The 14,140-nt window shown below is 39.4% G+C and overlaps 1 protein-coding gene across 5 annotated transcripts in view; it reads left to right on the top strand.

The window, feature by feature from the left end:
• LOC124795302 (thymidylate kinase) overlaps positions 1-6,661 on the top strand; it is a 60,501-nt gene extending 53,840 nt beyond the window's left edge. For all 5 annotated transcript variants that reach the window (XM_047259267.1, XM_047259268.1, XM_047259269.1 and 2 more), the window contains 2 exons: positions 191-379; positions 6,326-6,661. In XM_047259267.1, the coding sequence (XP_047115223.1) occupies positions 191-379; positions 6,326-6,433 (297 nt within the window). In that variant the 3' untranslated portion in view covers positions 6,434-6,661. The remainder of the gene's footprint in view (positions 1-190; positions 380-6,325) is intronic.
• The last annotated feature ends 7,479 nt before the right edge of the window (positions 6,662-14,140 follow it).

Here is a 14,140-nt window from a genome sequence, read left to right as displayed (position 1 = left end):
ATTCAGAAATACAGATTCATCAAACAAATGGAAAAGATGTGGTAAAGAAGGAAATGGTTTGGGTGATGTGTAATTAAATGTTGGTACTTACTTAGCATTCACAGTTGAGTGAAATTTATTTTGTTTGTGTAACTGTCATCAGTAGTTTTATTGTTATAAACTTGTTAGTGTGCATAACTTTCTGCTATAGGCAATGGACTTTAAATGGTGCACCTTACCTGGGACTGGGTTGCCAAAGCCAGATGTAGTTTTCTTTCTGGATATGAACATGGAAGCAATGGAAAAGCGTGGTGGATTTGGTTCAGAGAGATATGAAACAACAAATTTCCAAAGATCAGTTTATAACAACTTCAAGAAGCTAATTGATAAGAGTTGGAAGGTAACCATTTCATTTTCACTCAATGATTTTAATTATGTAATTTATCATAAGTTATGTAAAACTTCAAAAGTTGTCATGTCTGTATTGCGAGTATGAACAGTTTTTGAAACTAGAAATATAAAAGATGTTCTATGTAATGACAGATACTCCAAATATTTTGTAAATTAAGTTGAGGTACCTAAGTGAGTTCCAGCTGTGATTGTATGCAACAGAATAAGTATTTAGCTGTATTGTTTGCTACTTACTTCTTTTCTATCTCCTTTCTTAATCCTACAAGTGGAATGTACTTTATTGTAATGACATTTTAGAGCTCTTGAAAACATGAATTAGTAATGTAATGCATATAAAATTTTTCACAAAAATCAGCAGAAAATAATCTCTGCGAGGGTCACAACATCAGTTCAGATCCTGTTATAGCAATGGAGATGAAACTGCACATTGCTTAGTTTGTAAGATGTTTCACTGAAAAATAGGCAAGTATTATGTGATTGGCTTTTTTGTACATCATTTCACAAAAAGAAAGAACATGTTCATCAGTAGATTGGTAAATTAACAGGCGATGCATAACATCACTTTTTGGAAACCTTGTTTCGAAATCTTGAATCATTTATGAATCACTTAAATAACATGCAGTTGGGAAACACTTGATCTCCAAATGTCATCTTTCCCTGTATAAGATAATTTCATCAACTGATGGGTGGTGAATGTTTTCTTGAAGCATGGATCCAGTTGAATTGGAATTAGTAGAAGTAGTATATCTGAAAGTAAATGAAATGTTATATGTTTAGATAGTTGAAAAGGTCCTATGTTGTTTGACTACACAACAGGCAATTGGCCATAAGCACCAAGTATTTAGAACTATGTGTCCGAAGCATTTTATGGTGGGATGACCATATAAATCTAGAAGTGGAGAAGTTTTATTGGCTGAATTCAGAGAAAAAGTAATTAAAATTCCTGATTATTTTGTGACTCTCTTGAGATTTTTTCAACTTGAATTAAAAACAGGAAAGGGGGGGGGGGGGGGGGGGAAGGCTGCGCACTTCCTTATGGGTTTGGGTTTATTCAGTTAGTATAGGAATGCCACAAAATTGCTCAACAAATTTCTGTGGCAGTCAATACAAGGAAGATATTGAGCATCACAGAAAACCGTACAGCATTTCGAGAGCCCACATTCCCAAATGAGTCAAGAAACAATATGGGCCCATGCTTGTTATGTTTAAATACTGTCATATAGGGAAATGGCATAGTGCCACATCAGAGGGTCACACAGTTGTTGGGTTATGACTGGTCTAGTGTGTTCATTCAGCTGTGACATGGAGGCAAGCAAAGAAGAGAAGAGATGAGTGGTTCATTCTATGGCGGCTGAGAGTGCTGGAGTATGCAAAATTTGTCATTACTTGTCCTCTGTGTATGGTAAACACTGCATGCCCCTGATGTGTGTGCACAAGTGGCAGAGGAGATTCCAGGAAGGGTGCCCATCACTGCAAGGCGATCCGCACCCAGGACAGGACCATCGAGCCATTAACCCTGATGTCATGGGCAAATAGATGGCCTTATCAGGGGAGACTGACTGATCACGGAAGATAGTATTCATGTTAAGGCGAGCATTAGCCATGGCTCTGAGCATGCCTTCATCAAAGATCACATGCATTACTGCTAATTTGCACACAGCGGGTGCTGTATCACTGGACAGAGGGTCAAAAGATGGACAGAATGCTATCAAGTCTGAGTCATCTGCTGTAGTACGATGAGGAAGAGCAAGCATTTGTGTTCTGTATTGTCACAGGGAATGTGGTGCCAACATTTCAAGCCTGGGGGTAAATGGCAAAACCAACAATGTAAACAGCCAGCATGTCCTCTGCCAAAGAAATCCAAAGCTGTTCACACTAGTTCTGGTAGGGTCCTGATGAACTTCTTCTTGGACTGGGGGCCCCTTTGCTCCTTGAGTTCCTTGAGTGTAGAACCACAATCAATGCGCTGCGCTATGAAGACACTTTGCAGAAACTGCAACGTGCCATTAAGTCAAAATACCCGGGAATGCTTTCGGGCGAAATCATCCTTTTGCACGATAATGCCTGCCCCCACATTGCCAATCAGATGAAGGCTGATTTGGTTGCGAAACACTGCAACCTCCTCATTACAGCTTGGATATTTCACTGTATGATTTTCACATTTTTGGTGACCTGAAGAATGATGTGTGGACATCAGTTTTAGTCAGATGAGGAAGTGCAAGTGTGGATGTGGTTGTGGATCCGTCAGCGGCTGATTGCATTCTACAAAATGGGAATTGATCGTCTACCACTGGGATAAGTGTTTCAACGTATGTGATGGTTCCTTTTGAATGGAGCCATTCCATGGTACTGTAATGACGGGTGTAGACAGGCAAATTGAGTATGTGCCAGATTTCAAGGTAGATGTGTGTATCTTTCTTTCTTCATTTAGCTCTACACTCTAGCTCATTTCAGAGGTTTGTTATTTATTTCATGTAGAGTGCATTGATAGGTGAGGTAAGACTGCATAAAACAAATCGTACAAGCCAAACATGCATTGTGGTAGCTGAATACAATCAGTTGGAAGAGCCTTCCGAGATGTGGAACAAGTCATGTTCAACATCTACATCTACGTGATTATTCTGCGAGTCAAAATTAAGTGCTTGACAAAGGTTTCATCAAAACCTCCAAACTGTTTCTCTATTGTTCCAAATGGTGCATGGGAAAAATGAGCAATTAAATCTTTCCCTGCTTTCCATTCTTTTATAAATTGACAGCCAGAAGCAGCCACTGCAGGCAAATTCTGTAAAGTATATTAACAACTAATTATAGCTGGTGCTATCATACTCACACTTTTAATTATGTGAGTCACGTCTAAATTACTTAATGTATATTAGGATAATAACTACTTTAGTGCTTTGGAAAAAGCCACTAATCCTCCTCCTCCTTTTCCTTTTCAAATCAGTCAATGATTTTACTAATGATTAGGACAAAGCATTTATGTAACTTTATAGTCCATTATCAACATACAAATGTTAGGGGCATAAACTATGTGTAACTCTAATTCCAAATACTCTGATAAATTGTTGGAATGGACGTTGAGGTATTCTTTTATTCTGTTCTGGAATATTATCAGTTTTGTGCTGGTATGTGATACAGACTTTTGCTCCAGAATATAAAATTCCTTTCTCAACTTTCGATGAGAATGCAGAAGTCTATATGAAAATTGATCAATCAGGTCTTAATAGTGTGCTAGAGTGCTTTTGTGTATTCAGCTGAATTGCCAATTCCATTTTTGTGCATGGTATTTCGATGACCAATCCAATCATCATCTTCTGGTGCTGCAAGTTGAGTTGGTATGCATTCTTGCTGTATGATTGGACTCCAACCGGGCAGCAGTTATGCATAATTATGCCACTCATGGCACCTGAAGATAATGACTGGGTCAGTAATAAAAATGTTATGGAAAAACAATGGAAACTGCAACTCCGCTGAACAGTCAAAAGCAAACTGCTGTACCAAGGCTTAACACCTGCAGTGTCAGCAAACAGTGACACTTCAGTGCTCTGAAGATGCCTTACACACAGGGGAAAATTTTCTGGAAGATTGATGGCATGCTCTGATCGTCCACCATGAGGCAACCCAAGTGCCGCAAGAAGCCATGGGCCGCATGGAACTATTCTCTTCCGTAAGACACGTGATCGAAAACAGGCCCGGCTGAACCTAGCGGCAAATGGTATTTAGGGCAACGTTTAGGCCAGAGGAGATGAGTTCACTCTGAGTAAGTTTCCCTCTGCCAGATGCCGATTCCACAAGGATTCCACCAATCCAATTTCTCACATGAGAGCTGCCTCCATGACACTGCTGCCATTCATATCTGACTTTGTAAACCTGTGAGCTGTCATCTGTGGACTTTGGTTAGGTTAGGTTAGAGTGTTCGTGGCCTCCTCATCAAAGAAGATGGAGCTCTGTCGTCGTGGAAGATTGTGGACTTGTAAATATATTCCTGTTTAACTTTCAAATGGCTACTGATGAGCTTAGTTTATCTCCCTATGGGACTTAAACCTTATTCATTCAGTTTGTTCTGTAATACTGAGCATCCTAGGGGACTTTGACTTTTGTAAAGTGTGTTCATTGAAATTAGACTCAGTGACAATCTAACCGGTCTTCAGCTGCCAGAAGTGTTGCTGTTCTATATCAAGAAGTACTCCACATCTTGTATAAATAAATGTATTCGGTCATCACTACATGGATATTTTTTGTGCCGCCTTTGGCGGACCCATGACAAACCAATATATGAAAATTGTGTTCATCCTCGATATTAACCAGAAACACCATTAGGGACTGTATTTATTGGCATGTAAGTTTAAGAACTTTGTCAGTAGAGAACCCTTTACAGAAGCCAAATTGGGCTGCTGTTAAAATGTTATTCTCAGAGTGGTAGTTCAGTGTACTGTTGTGAGGTGCCTTCTCAAGAACTTTTCAGTATAAAGGAAGGACAAAGAAGTACCTGTAATAACATTACTTGCTTACATCCAATTTTACAATCACATGTTAGTACTGCACAGTTCAGTCTTTCAGGAAATACACTTTGATTCATTGACTGGTTACAAAGGTAACACAAGCAACTAATACAAGTGTTTTACTGTTTCAATTGAAATACCATAATAACCAGATGACTTACTGATTTTCAGTGACTTTGTGATCTCTGTAACAGATGATTTGGAAAATCCAGCCATTGTTAGGAAAATTGACTAAATAAAGTCTAGAAAATTGTTTGGATTGGAGTGCATTGGCTGTTGTGTAGATTTTTCAACCAACTATCCTGAATCGAGCATAAATATATTTACCAGCATTTTTATTTGGTAAAATAGTTTTAAGTTCAGTGCTTTTTGCAGATGTTTGATGTAAAATATGGTACATCACCAACCTGATACAATTATCGAGCTAGGACTAGTAATTTGTAGACGGTACAATTACAAAAAAACAAAAAATGAGCACACTGCATAGTTATCTGAGCAGCAGATAAGCACTTCAAAATTGCTGTTACTTTGGCAGAGACAAGGAACTTGTGTTATTAACTCCCCATCCCTTTCAACTCTACACACGCCCATTTACTCTAAATATGTGTCTATGTACATACTCCACAAGCCTCTACATAGTGCATGGCAGAGGGTTCCTTGTACCACAGCTGGTCTTTCCCTTTCATTGCAAATGGAGTGAGTAAAAAACAACTCTTCATGAGCCTTAATCTGTCTTGTCTTGTCTTCAAAGCCCTTTCGCAAAAAGTATGTTCGTGGTTTTTCACCAGAAGAATGTCGCCTTACCTCCAGAACTTCCTATTTCAGTTCACAAAGCATTTTTGTTATACCTGCGCGTTGATCAGACCTACAAGTAACAAATCTAGGAGCACATCTACGAATTGCTTCGATGTTTGCCTTTAATCTGACCTCGTAGGGATCCCATAACACTCAAGCAGTACTCAAAAATAGATCACACTAGTGTTCTACACATGGTCTTCTTTCTTAAAATTCTCCCAATAAACCGTAGTTGAGCATTCACCTTCTGTACTATAATACCTATGCCCTTGTTCCATTTCATATCCCTTTGCAACATTATGCCAAGATATTTAATCGACATGACTGTATCAAGCAACACACCACTGATACTGTATTCAAACATTACTGGATTCCTTTACCTAGTCATCTGAAATATCCTTCCATTTTTCTACTTTTAGAGTAAGCTGACATTCATCACACCAAATAGAAATTCTAAGTCATCCTGTATCCTTCTGTCAACCTCTTCTGTCCCTTTTTCAACCCTTTACTTATTGGATAAAAATATTAAACTGGGAAGCAGAGTGATATTGATTTGTATAGTTACTACAAAACCAATTTGACACACAATATTTTTTCTTTTGTTTGCTACTCTTTTCAAAAATTAATTTATTTTTCAGGTTTTGAATGCTGACCAAAATAAAGACATTTTACATGAAGAAATACTTACAAATGCCCTAAGTATCATAGAAAATGTGAAAAATTCTGAAATTGGTTATCTGTGGTAGCTTTCAGTACCAGAAAAGGGTGATTGTCACAGTTCTCCAGTTGCTGATAATGAGAATCTCACACAGTTAATATACGTGTAATGTAATTTGCTCATTTTTATATATTGTTATTGTTTGCCCTTTCTGCTGAAAGGCAAAGTGATTTTTAATATGTAAGTGTTGAATTAAAGAGAAAGAGTGTATGTGGCAGAGGAGACAGTACATCTAATAACAGGAATCATATTTTAATTCTCCTCTGTGAGAACTTTTTTAAATATTTTGTCACAGTTATGAAGCATGCATAAAAAAGGATAACAACAGTCACCTTTGTAAGTCTGTTGGTAAAAAACACCTGCTTCTAATTCTACGTACTTCATTGACAAATTTGCTCAAATTATTAACTAACATTTGCTCATCTTATGTGTGATGTCCCCCCGTGAACCATGGACCTTGCCGTTCGTGGGGAGGCTTGTGTGCCTCAGCAATACAGAAAGCCATACCATAGGTGCAACCACAACGGAGGGTATCTGTTGAGAGGCCAGACAAATATGTGGTTCCTGAAGGGAGGCAGCAGCCTTTTCAGTAGTTGCAGGGGCAACATTCTGAATGATTGACTGATCTGACCTTGTAACATCGACCAAAACGGCCTTCCTGTGCTGGTACTGCGAACGGCTGAAAGCAAGGGGAAACTACAGCTGTAATTTTTCCTCAAGGGCATGCAGCTTTACTGTATGGTTAAATGATGATGGTGTCCTTCTGGGTAAAATATTCCAGAGGTAAAATAGTCCCCCATTCGGATCTCCGGGTGGGGACTACTCAGGAGGACGTTGTTATCGGAAAAAGAAAATTGGTGTTATGTGGATCGGAGTGTGGAATGTCAGATCCCTTAATTGGGCAGGTAGGTTAGAAAATTTAAAAAGAGAAATGGATGGGTCACAGTTCGATATAGTGGGAATTAGTGAAGTTCGGTGACAGGGGGAACAAGACTTCTGGTCAGGTGAATACAGGGTTATAAATACAAAATCAAATAGGGGTAATGCAAGAGTTAGTTTAATAATGAATAAAAAAAATAGGAATGCGGATAAACTAGTATGAACAGCATAGTGAACACATTATGGTAGCCAAGATAGACCTGAAGCCCACGCCTACCACAGTAGAAAATGTTTCTATACCAACTAGCTCTGCAGATGAAGAGATTGGAGAAATGCATAATGTGATAAAAGAAGTTATTCAGATAGTTAAGGAAGAAGAACATTGAATAGTCCTGGGGGATTGGAATTCAATAGTAGGAAAAGGAAGAGAAGGAAAAGTAGTAGGTGAATATGGGCTGGGGTAATTAATGAAACAGGAAGGCGCCTGGTAGCACAGCATAACCTAATCATAGCTAACACTAGGTTTAAGAATCATGAAAGAAGGTTGTATACGTGGAAGAGGCCTGAGACACTGGAAGGTTTCAGACAGATTATGTAACGGTAAGACAGAGATGTAGGAACCAGGTTTTAAATTGTAAGACATTTTCAGGGGCAGATGTGGACTCCGACCACAATCTATTGGTTCTGAACTGTAGATTAAAACTGAAGAAACTCCAAAAAGGTAGTAATTTAAGGAGATAGGGCCTGGATAAACTGAATGAACCAGAGGTTGTAGAGAGTTTCAGGGAGAGCATTAGAGAACAATGGACAAGAACAGGGGAAAGAAATACAGTAGGAGAAAAATGGGTAGCTTTGAGAGATGAAATAGTGAAGGCAGCAGAGGATCAAGTAGCTAAAATGGCGAAGGTTAGTAGAAATCTTTGGGTAACAGAGGAGGCATTGGATTTAATTGATGAAAGGAGAAATGCAGTAAATGTGAAGGGATACAAACGTCTCAAAAATGAGATAGACAGGAAGTGCAAAATGGCTAAGCAGGGGTGGGTAGAGGACAAATGTTAGGATGTAAATACATGTCTCACTAGGGGTAAGACAGATACTACCTACAGGAAAATTAAAGAGACGTTTGGAGAAAAGAGAACCAGATCTGTGAATATCAAGAGCTCAGATAGAAAACCAGTCCTAAGAAAAGAAGGAAAAGCAGAAAGGTGGAAGGAGTATATAGAGGGCCCATACAAGGGCAGTGTACTTGAGGACAATATTATGGAAACTGAAGAGGATGTAGATGAAGATGGAATGGGAAATATGATACTGTGTGAAGAATTTGACAGAGCACTGAAAGACCTAAGTCGAAACCAGGCCCTGGGAGTAGATAATATTCCATTAGAATTACTGATAGCCTTGGGAGAGTGAGCCATGACAAAACTCTACATCTGGTGAGTAAGGAGTATGAGACAGGCGAAATACCCTCAGGCTTCAAGAAGAATATAACAACTCCCATCTCAAAGAAAGCAGGTGTTGACATGTGTGAAAATTACCGAACTATCAGTTTAATAAGTTATGGCTGCAAAATACTAACATGAATTCTTTACAGATGAATGGAACAACTTGTAGAAGCTGACCTCGGGGGAAGATCAGTTTTGATTCCGTAGAAATGTTGGAACATACGAGGAAATATTGTCCCTATGACTTATCTTAGAAGATAGATTAGGGAAAAGCAAGCCTATGTTTTTAGCATTTGTAGACGTAGAGAAAGTTTTTGACAATGCTGACTGTAATACTCTCTTTCAAATTCTGAAGGTGGCAGAGGTAAAATACAGGGAGCGAAAAGCTATTTACAATTTGTACAGAAACCAAATGGCAGTTGTAAGAGCTGAGGGCCACGAAAGGGAAGCAGTGGTTAAGAAGGGAGTGAGGCAGAGCTGTAGCCTATCCTCGGTGTTATTCATTCTGTATATTGAGCAAGCAGTAAAGGGGGAAAAAAATTGGAATAGGAATTAAAATCCATTGAGAAGAAATAAGAACTTTGAGGTTTGCTGAGGACATGGTAATTCTGTCAGAGACAGAGCAGTTGAACGGAATGGACAGTGTCTTGAAAGGAGGGGATAAGATGAACATCAATAAGAGTAAAATGAGGATAATGGAATGTAGTCGAATTAAATCAGGCGATGTGGAGGGTATTAGGTTAGGAAATGAAACACTTAAAGTAGTAGATGAGTTTTGGTATTTGGGTAGCAAAGTAATTGATGTTGGTTGAAGTAGAGAGGATGTAAAATATAGACTGGCTATGGCATGAAAAGCATTTCTGAAGAAGAGAAATTTGTGAACATCAAGTATAAATTTAAGTGTCAGGAGGTCTTTTCTCAAAGTATTTGTATGGAATGTAGCCATGTATGGATGTGAAACGTGGAAAACAAATAGTTTAGCCAAAGAGAGTATAGACGCTTTTGAAATGTGTTGTTACAGAAGAATGCTGAAGATTAGATGAGTAGATCACGAAACTGATGAGGAGGTATTGAATATAATTGGGGGCAAGAATAATTTGTGGCAAACTCAACTAGAAGGTCTCGTTTGATAGGAGAGATTCTGAGGCATCAAGGGATCACCAGTTTAGTACTGGAGGAAAGCACGGAGAGAAAATCATAGAGGTGGACCAAGAGGTGACTACACTAAACAGATTCAGCAGGACGTAGGCTGCAGTTGAAGATGAAGAAGCTTGCACAGTATAGAGTAGCAAGGCGAGCTGCACCAAACCAGACCTGGAATGAAGACCACCACCACAACAACGTGTGAGGTGGTGAATATTGTACACTCTTTGACATAAAACTTGACCAGCGGCCGGCCGCTGCAGAGGCTAAGACCGCGCCGATCGTGACATGGAACAAATAAACTGGCCAACTCGCTAATTCTCTAAGTCCGGCAATCTGCACAATCTGGCAACCCTGTAGACTGCGGCATTTCCTGGAGGAAGTCTTGTCCCATATAAGAGAAACCATGCAGTGTATACGCCCGTGGTATAGCGGTACCGTGCATTGTTTCTGTCTACAAAGCCTGTGGATCGAAACTAGTTGGCACAAAAAAAATTTATAGCCTCTTCTAACTGAATGCTGAAGACATGAATGTAATGGTAATGCAGATTCAATCTATTTCACTTTCTATCACACCGATAACAAACTTTTATCCAGTAACCATTTTGCGGCAGATTTCTTGCAGAGTGTCCTCCTCTGGACGTCGCACGTGGCAAATCTCCGGGATCCATTTGCTGGCTACTGGAGCGGCCGTGGTGACAGCAGCGGCGCAGCACTCCCCCGTTCTTTATCGAAAGCGCCTGCTACCGCTCATCGCTTTTGATAATTTAAAACGCTTTATTATTGTTATTAAATGTTACTCGATAGAAGATTTCTACGATTTCCATTCACGCTCGAAAGCAACATAGACCGCCGCCGTGATTAGTAGGTGGGTACTGTATTACATTCAAAAATGTTCAAATGTGTGTGAAATCTTATGGGACTTTGCTGCTAAGTTCATCAGTCCCTAAGCTTACACACTACGTAATCTAAATCATCCTAAGGACAAACACACACACACACACCCATGCCCGAGGGAGGACTCGAACCTCCGCCGGGACCAGCCGCACAGTCCAAGACTGTATTACATTAATCGGCAAGAGCTGCGTATGGTCCGAAATTAATTTGACAGACTTAGATGAAATTAAACCACCTCACTACATTCGATGAATATATAAATGCTTCATACCTCTTTCTTTTCCTTTCAAAGTCCATTATTTGTGCAACTTTTGGCCAATATTCGGATGTTTTCGTCAAGCCAGAGTGAGCGTCTGTGGTGTAAAGTGTATTACAGTTTTTGTTTCATTCCTTATGGTAGTCTATGCGATAAACTGTGTGAATACCTTGCAATGCATGCTCTGTAGCAGTGCAGGAACACTGCACATTTGGAGTTCCATGTATGGATTCAGGAAGTATTTAACATTGATCGGAAGTGTTAGTTGAGGTCATCAGATTTAAACCAGAAAAAGTTATCGATTTTGAGGTTTCATAGAATGGAAAGGAACTGCTAACGCTGGTTTCAGCAAACATCTACAGTTAAATGCTATTGCAAAATTTAGAAGAGAGGAACTATATTTATCTACATGTTCACTTCATAAACAACCTCCTGACATGTTAGACCTATATGACGAACAAAGCTCAAATTCGAATCGTTGACATTAGGCCTGAATCTTTTCAGAAACTATTTTACAGTGAAGCACCTTGGCACTTGCAAAACAGACATTCATGATATTAACATAATTTACTAAGTCGAAATTGCAAGAATATTTATGTGTAAAGGCATTCTTCAGATTTAGCAGTTTGCAACTCCATTAGTTAAAACGTTGTGTTCACCGGCCTTCTCCGAGATTGGAACTGCCATTTCATATAGCACCAGCATCGCAACGCATAAGGGAATCGCTGAGCTAACACACTGGCGGCAACAGGCGGACTATAGTCATTGCAATATTGCCTGAGCCTCAAAACGCAACATTAAACACACAAACAGGTGTTACTCATGTGAAGAATGCCGTTCTTGGAGTCCAGAAATTAAATATACTTTCTAAGTGTCTCATCTTACAGTGGATTATATCGTATGAGTCGTCGATGTGAAAAACGAATTCCAAGTGAATTTAGCGACGTAATGCCGGGCTACACCCGGAAGTAAATGCACTCTCACAGTGTTGACAAATACTTGCAACGACGCTGCCAATTCTCAGCTCTCTTACGAGACAGCTCTTTAGCGAAATGCTTGTCGTGATTGTCCGGTACGGTTCTTCAGAGGGGAGACGTGTGCGCACGTTTGGTTTTTATGCGGCGTTCTCCCCTGATAGTTTCTGACGTCACCTTGTGGGCTATGTATACATATGAGGCATTCAATTATCATTAATCCAGAATTAATTAAGTTTCAGCTTCCGGCGTGGAAGAAGGCTGTTGACGCCGACATTATATCATTACAACGCAGGGAAAGCAAAACGGATGATTCAGTGTTTCTCATTCAGCATAAAGCATGTGAGATAATTTTCCGTAAAGTTCAAAATCATCTCAAAATACAAACGAAGTAAAAATAAATCGAAAGCTTATTTTAATTGAATATAATGTAAGATATCAAACACTTTGCACCTCGATGTCAAATGTGTCCACGTGCAATCTTTTGCAGCATACATATAGAATGTCATGATTACCACGACTCTTAATAAATATGTTAGTTGGAATGGAAGCAAGAAGAGACGCAGTCAACAAATATTCTATTCCACATGGCATTCATTTCATTTGAGATTTAAGAAGTAGTAAAGCGGGATATTACTGTCGGTAACACGAAAGATATGCCGCACATATGGACAAACAGGAAGTCTGTGTCTTCACACGTTTCCTCCTTGAAATGTGTATGCTCTATTATATACTAAGTAACCTGATCATTGTTTCCGTGATGTTATCCTCTTGTGTGGCCCCTAAACGATGAACAGATTCCAAATGCATGTCTCTGCATGAAAGTAGTTGTCCGAACCCTTCCTGAGTTGTTTTTTGTGTATTTGCTTGGAATTCATTAAGCAGACCCCTCGAGGGTTAGGTTTCCAAACTAAACCGTTTTTTATCAACTGGCATAATTTATTCAGACAGCATCAGCACAAGACATCAAACAAAGCCTTCGTTTAATATCTTGCCTAATGACTGTCGTTTCTTTCTTAATAGTGATGCTTGACAAAGCATTTTAACGAAGTTTATATTTGTTTGTGACAGATAACTGAAAAAAGATATTATTTTATTTTGTCAGTCTTCGGTTCGCCACTGAGTTGTAAATGGTTCTCCTTATAAAACACATAGTAGCGTCACAAGGGCAACTGTCGCAATGCAGTTGCAGTGGAATCGAGAGAGAAGGGTGCGTGTGGTTGCACTGATTGAGCATGGCAGCTACTCGGCATTGGAAACCTGGAGAAAGTCTGGAGTACCGGCAAGAACAGCTAGATGCTGGTGGAAAAGAAACAAGGAAAGGGGCTATATAGGGCGTAAAAGAGGAAGTGGACGGCTCCATGTGTCTACCGCAGTAGATGATCGACGTGTTTTGGTGAATATACGTGCTGATCCATTCCTCAGAAGCCCTGCCCTGAAAGAGCTGTCTCAGTTTCCCGGCAGTGGAAAGACTGTTACGAGGAGACTGAAAGACGTCAGATTATATTGTCGGAGAGCTGTTATAAAGCATCAATTAACCGATTATCATAGGGCTGACAACATGGCTTTTTCAGCAGAATATATCGACTTTGAATGGAGTAGAGTAATCTTTTCGGATGATAAAATATTTTCTTCCTGTAGCAACGCCCCTGTTCAAGTGAGACACGAAATTTTCTCCATAAAGTTATTAGTTTATGCTGTTAGTGACTTTACATTTGTAGTAGGCACAAAATAATAAATATAAACAGTTCCCTATATCATGATTTTTGTAGTTCATCCCTCATCTGATAAATAAATGTGACCCTTGAATTTGTGAATATTTGCATTAACACGCAAATGTTTTTAACCTTTGGTATACCGCCCACGAGGACAATGCTTCCAGCCATTATATTTTCTCTTCTTAGGCTTCTCTCCACAGTTTATTCTTATATGACTCTGCGATTCATTTCCATCTCCTTCTACCTTGTTTTGGTCATTTTCCGCTACATTCAGTATCCTGTGACCTGTAGGCGGACCATACTTTATTTTTTCAGATCCCATCTTTCACTTCCAAAGAAAAGAGTACTCCACATCATCCATTTTGCAGTGTGTTTCTATATTTCTATCACTTGTATGTTTACTTCAAAGAATATTATTCGTAAACA

The sequence above is a fragment of the Schistocerca piceifrons genome, chromosome 4 (assembly GCF_021461385.2).
Source record: "Schistocerca piceifrons isolate TAMUIC-IGC-003096 chromosome 4, iqSchPice1.1, whole genome shotgun sequence".
Lineage (NCBI taxonomy): Eukaryota > Metazoa > Arthropoda > Insecta > Orthoptera > Acrididae > Schistocerca > Schistocerca piceifrons.
This window is presented reverse-complemented; position numbering and strand designations above follow the sequence as displayed.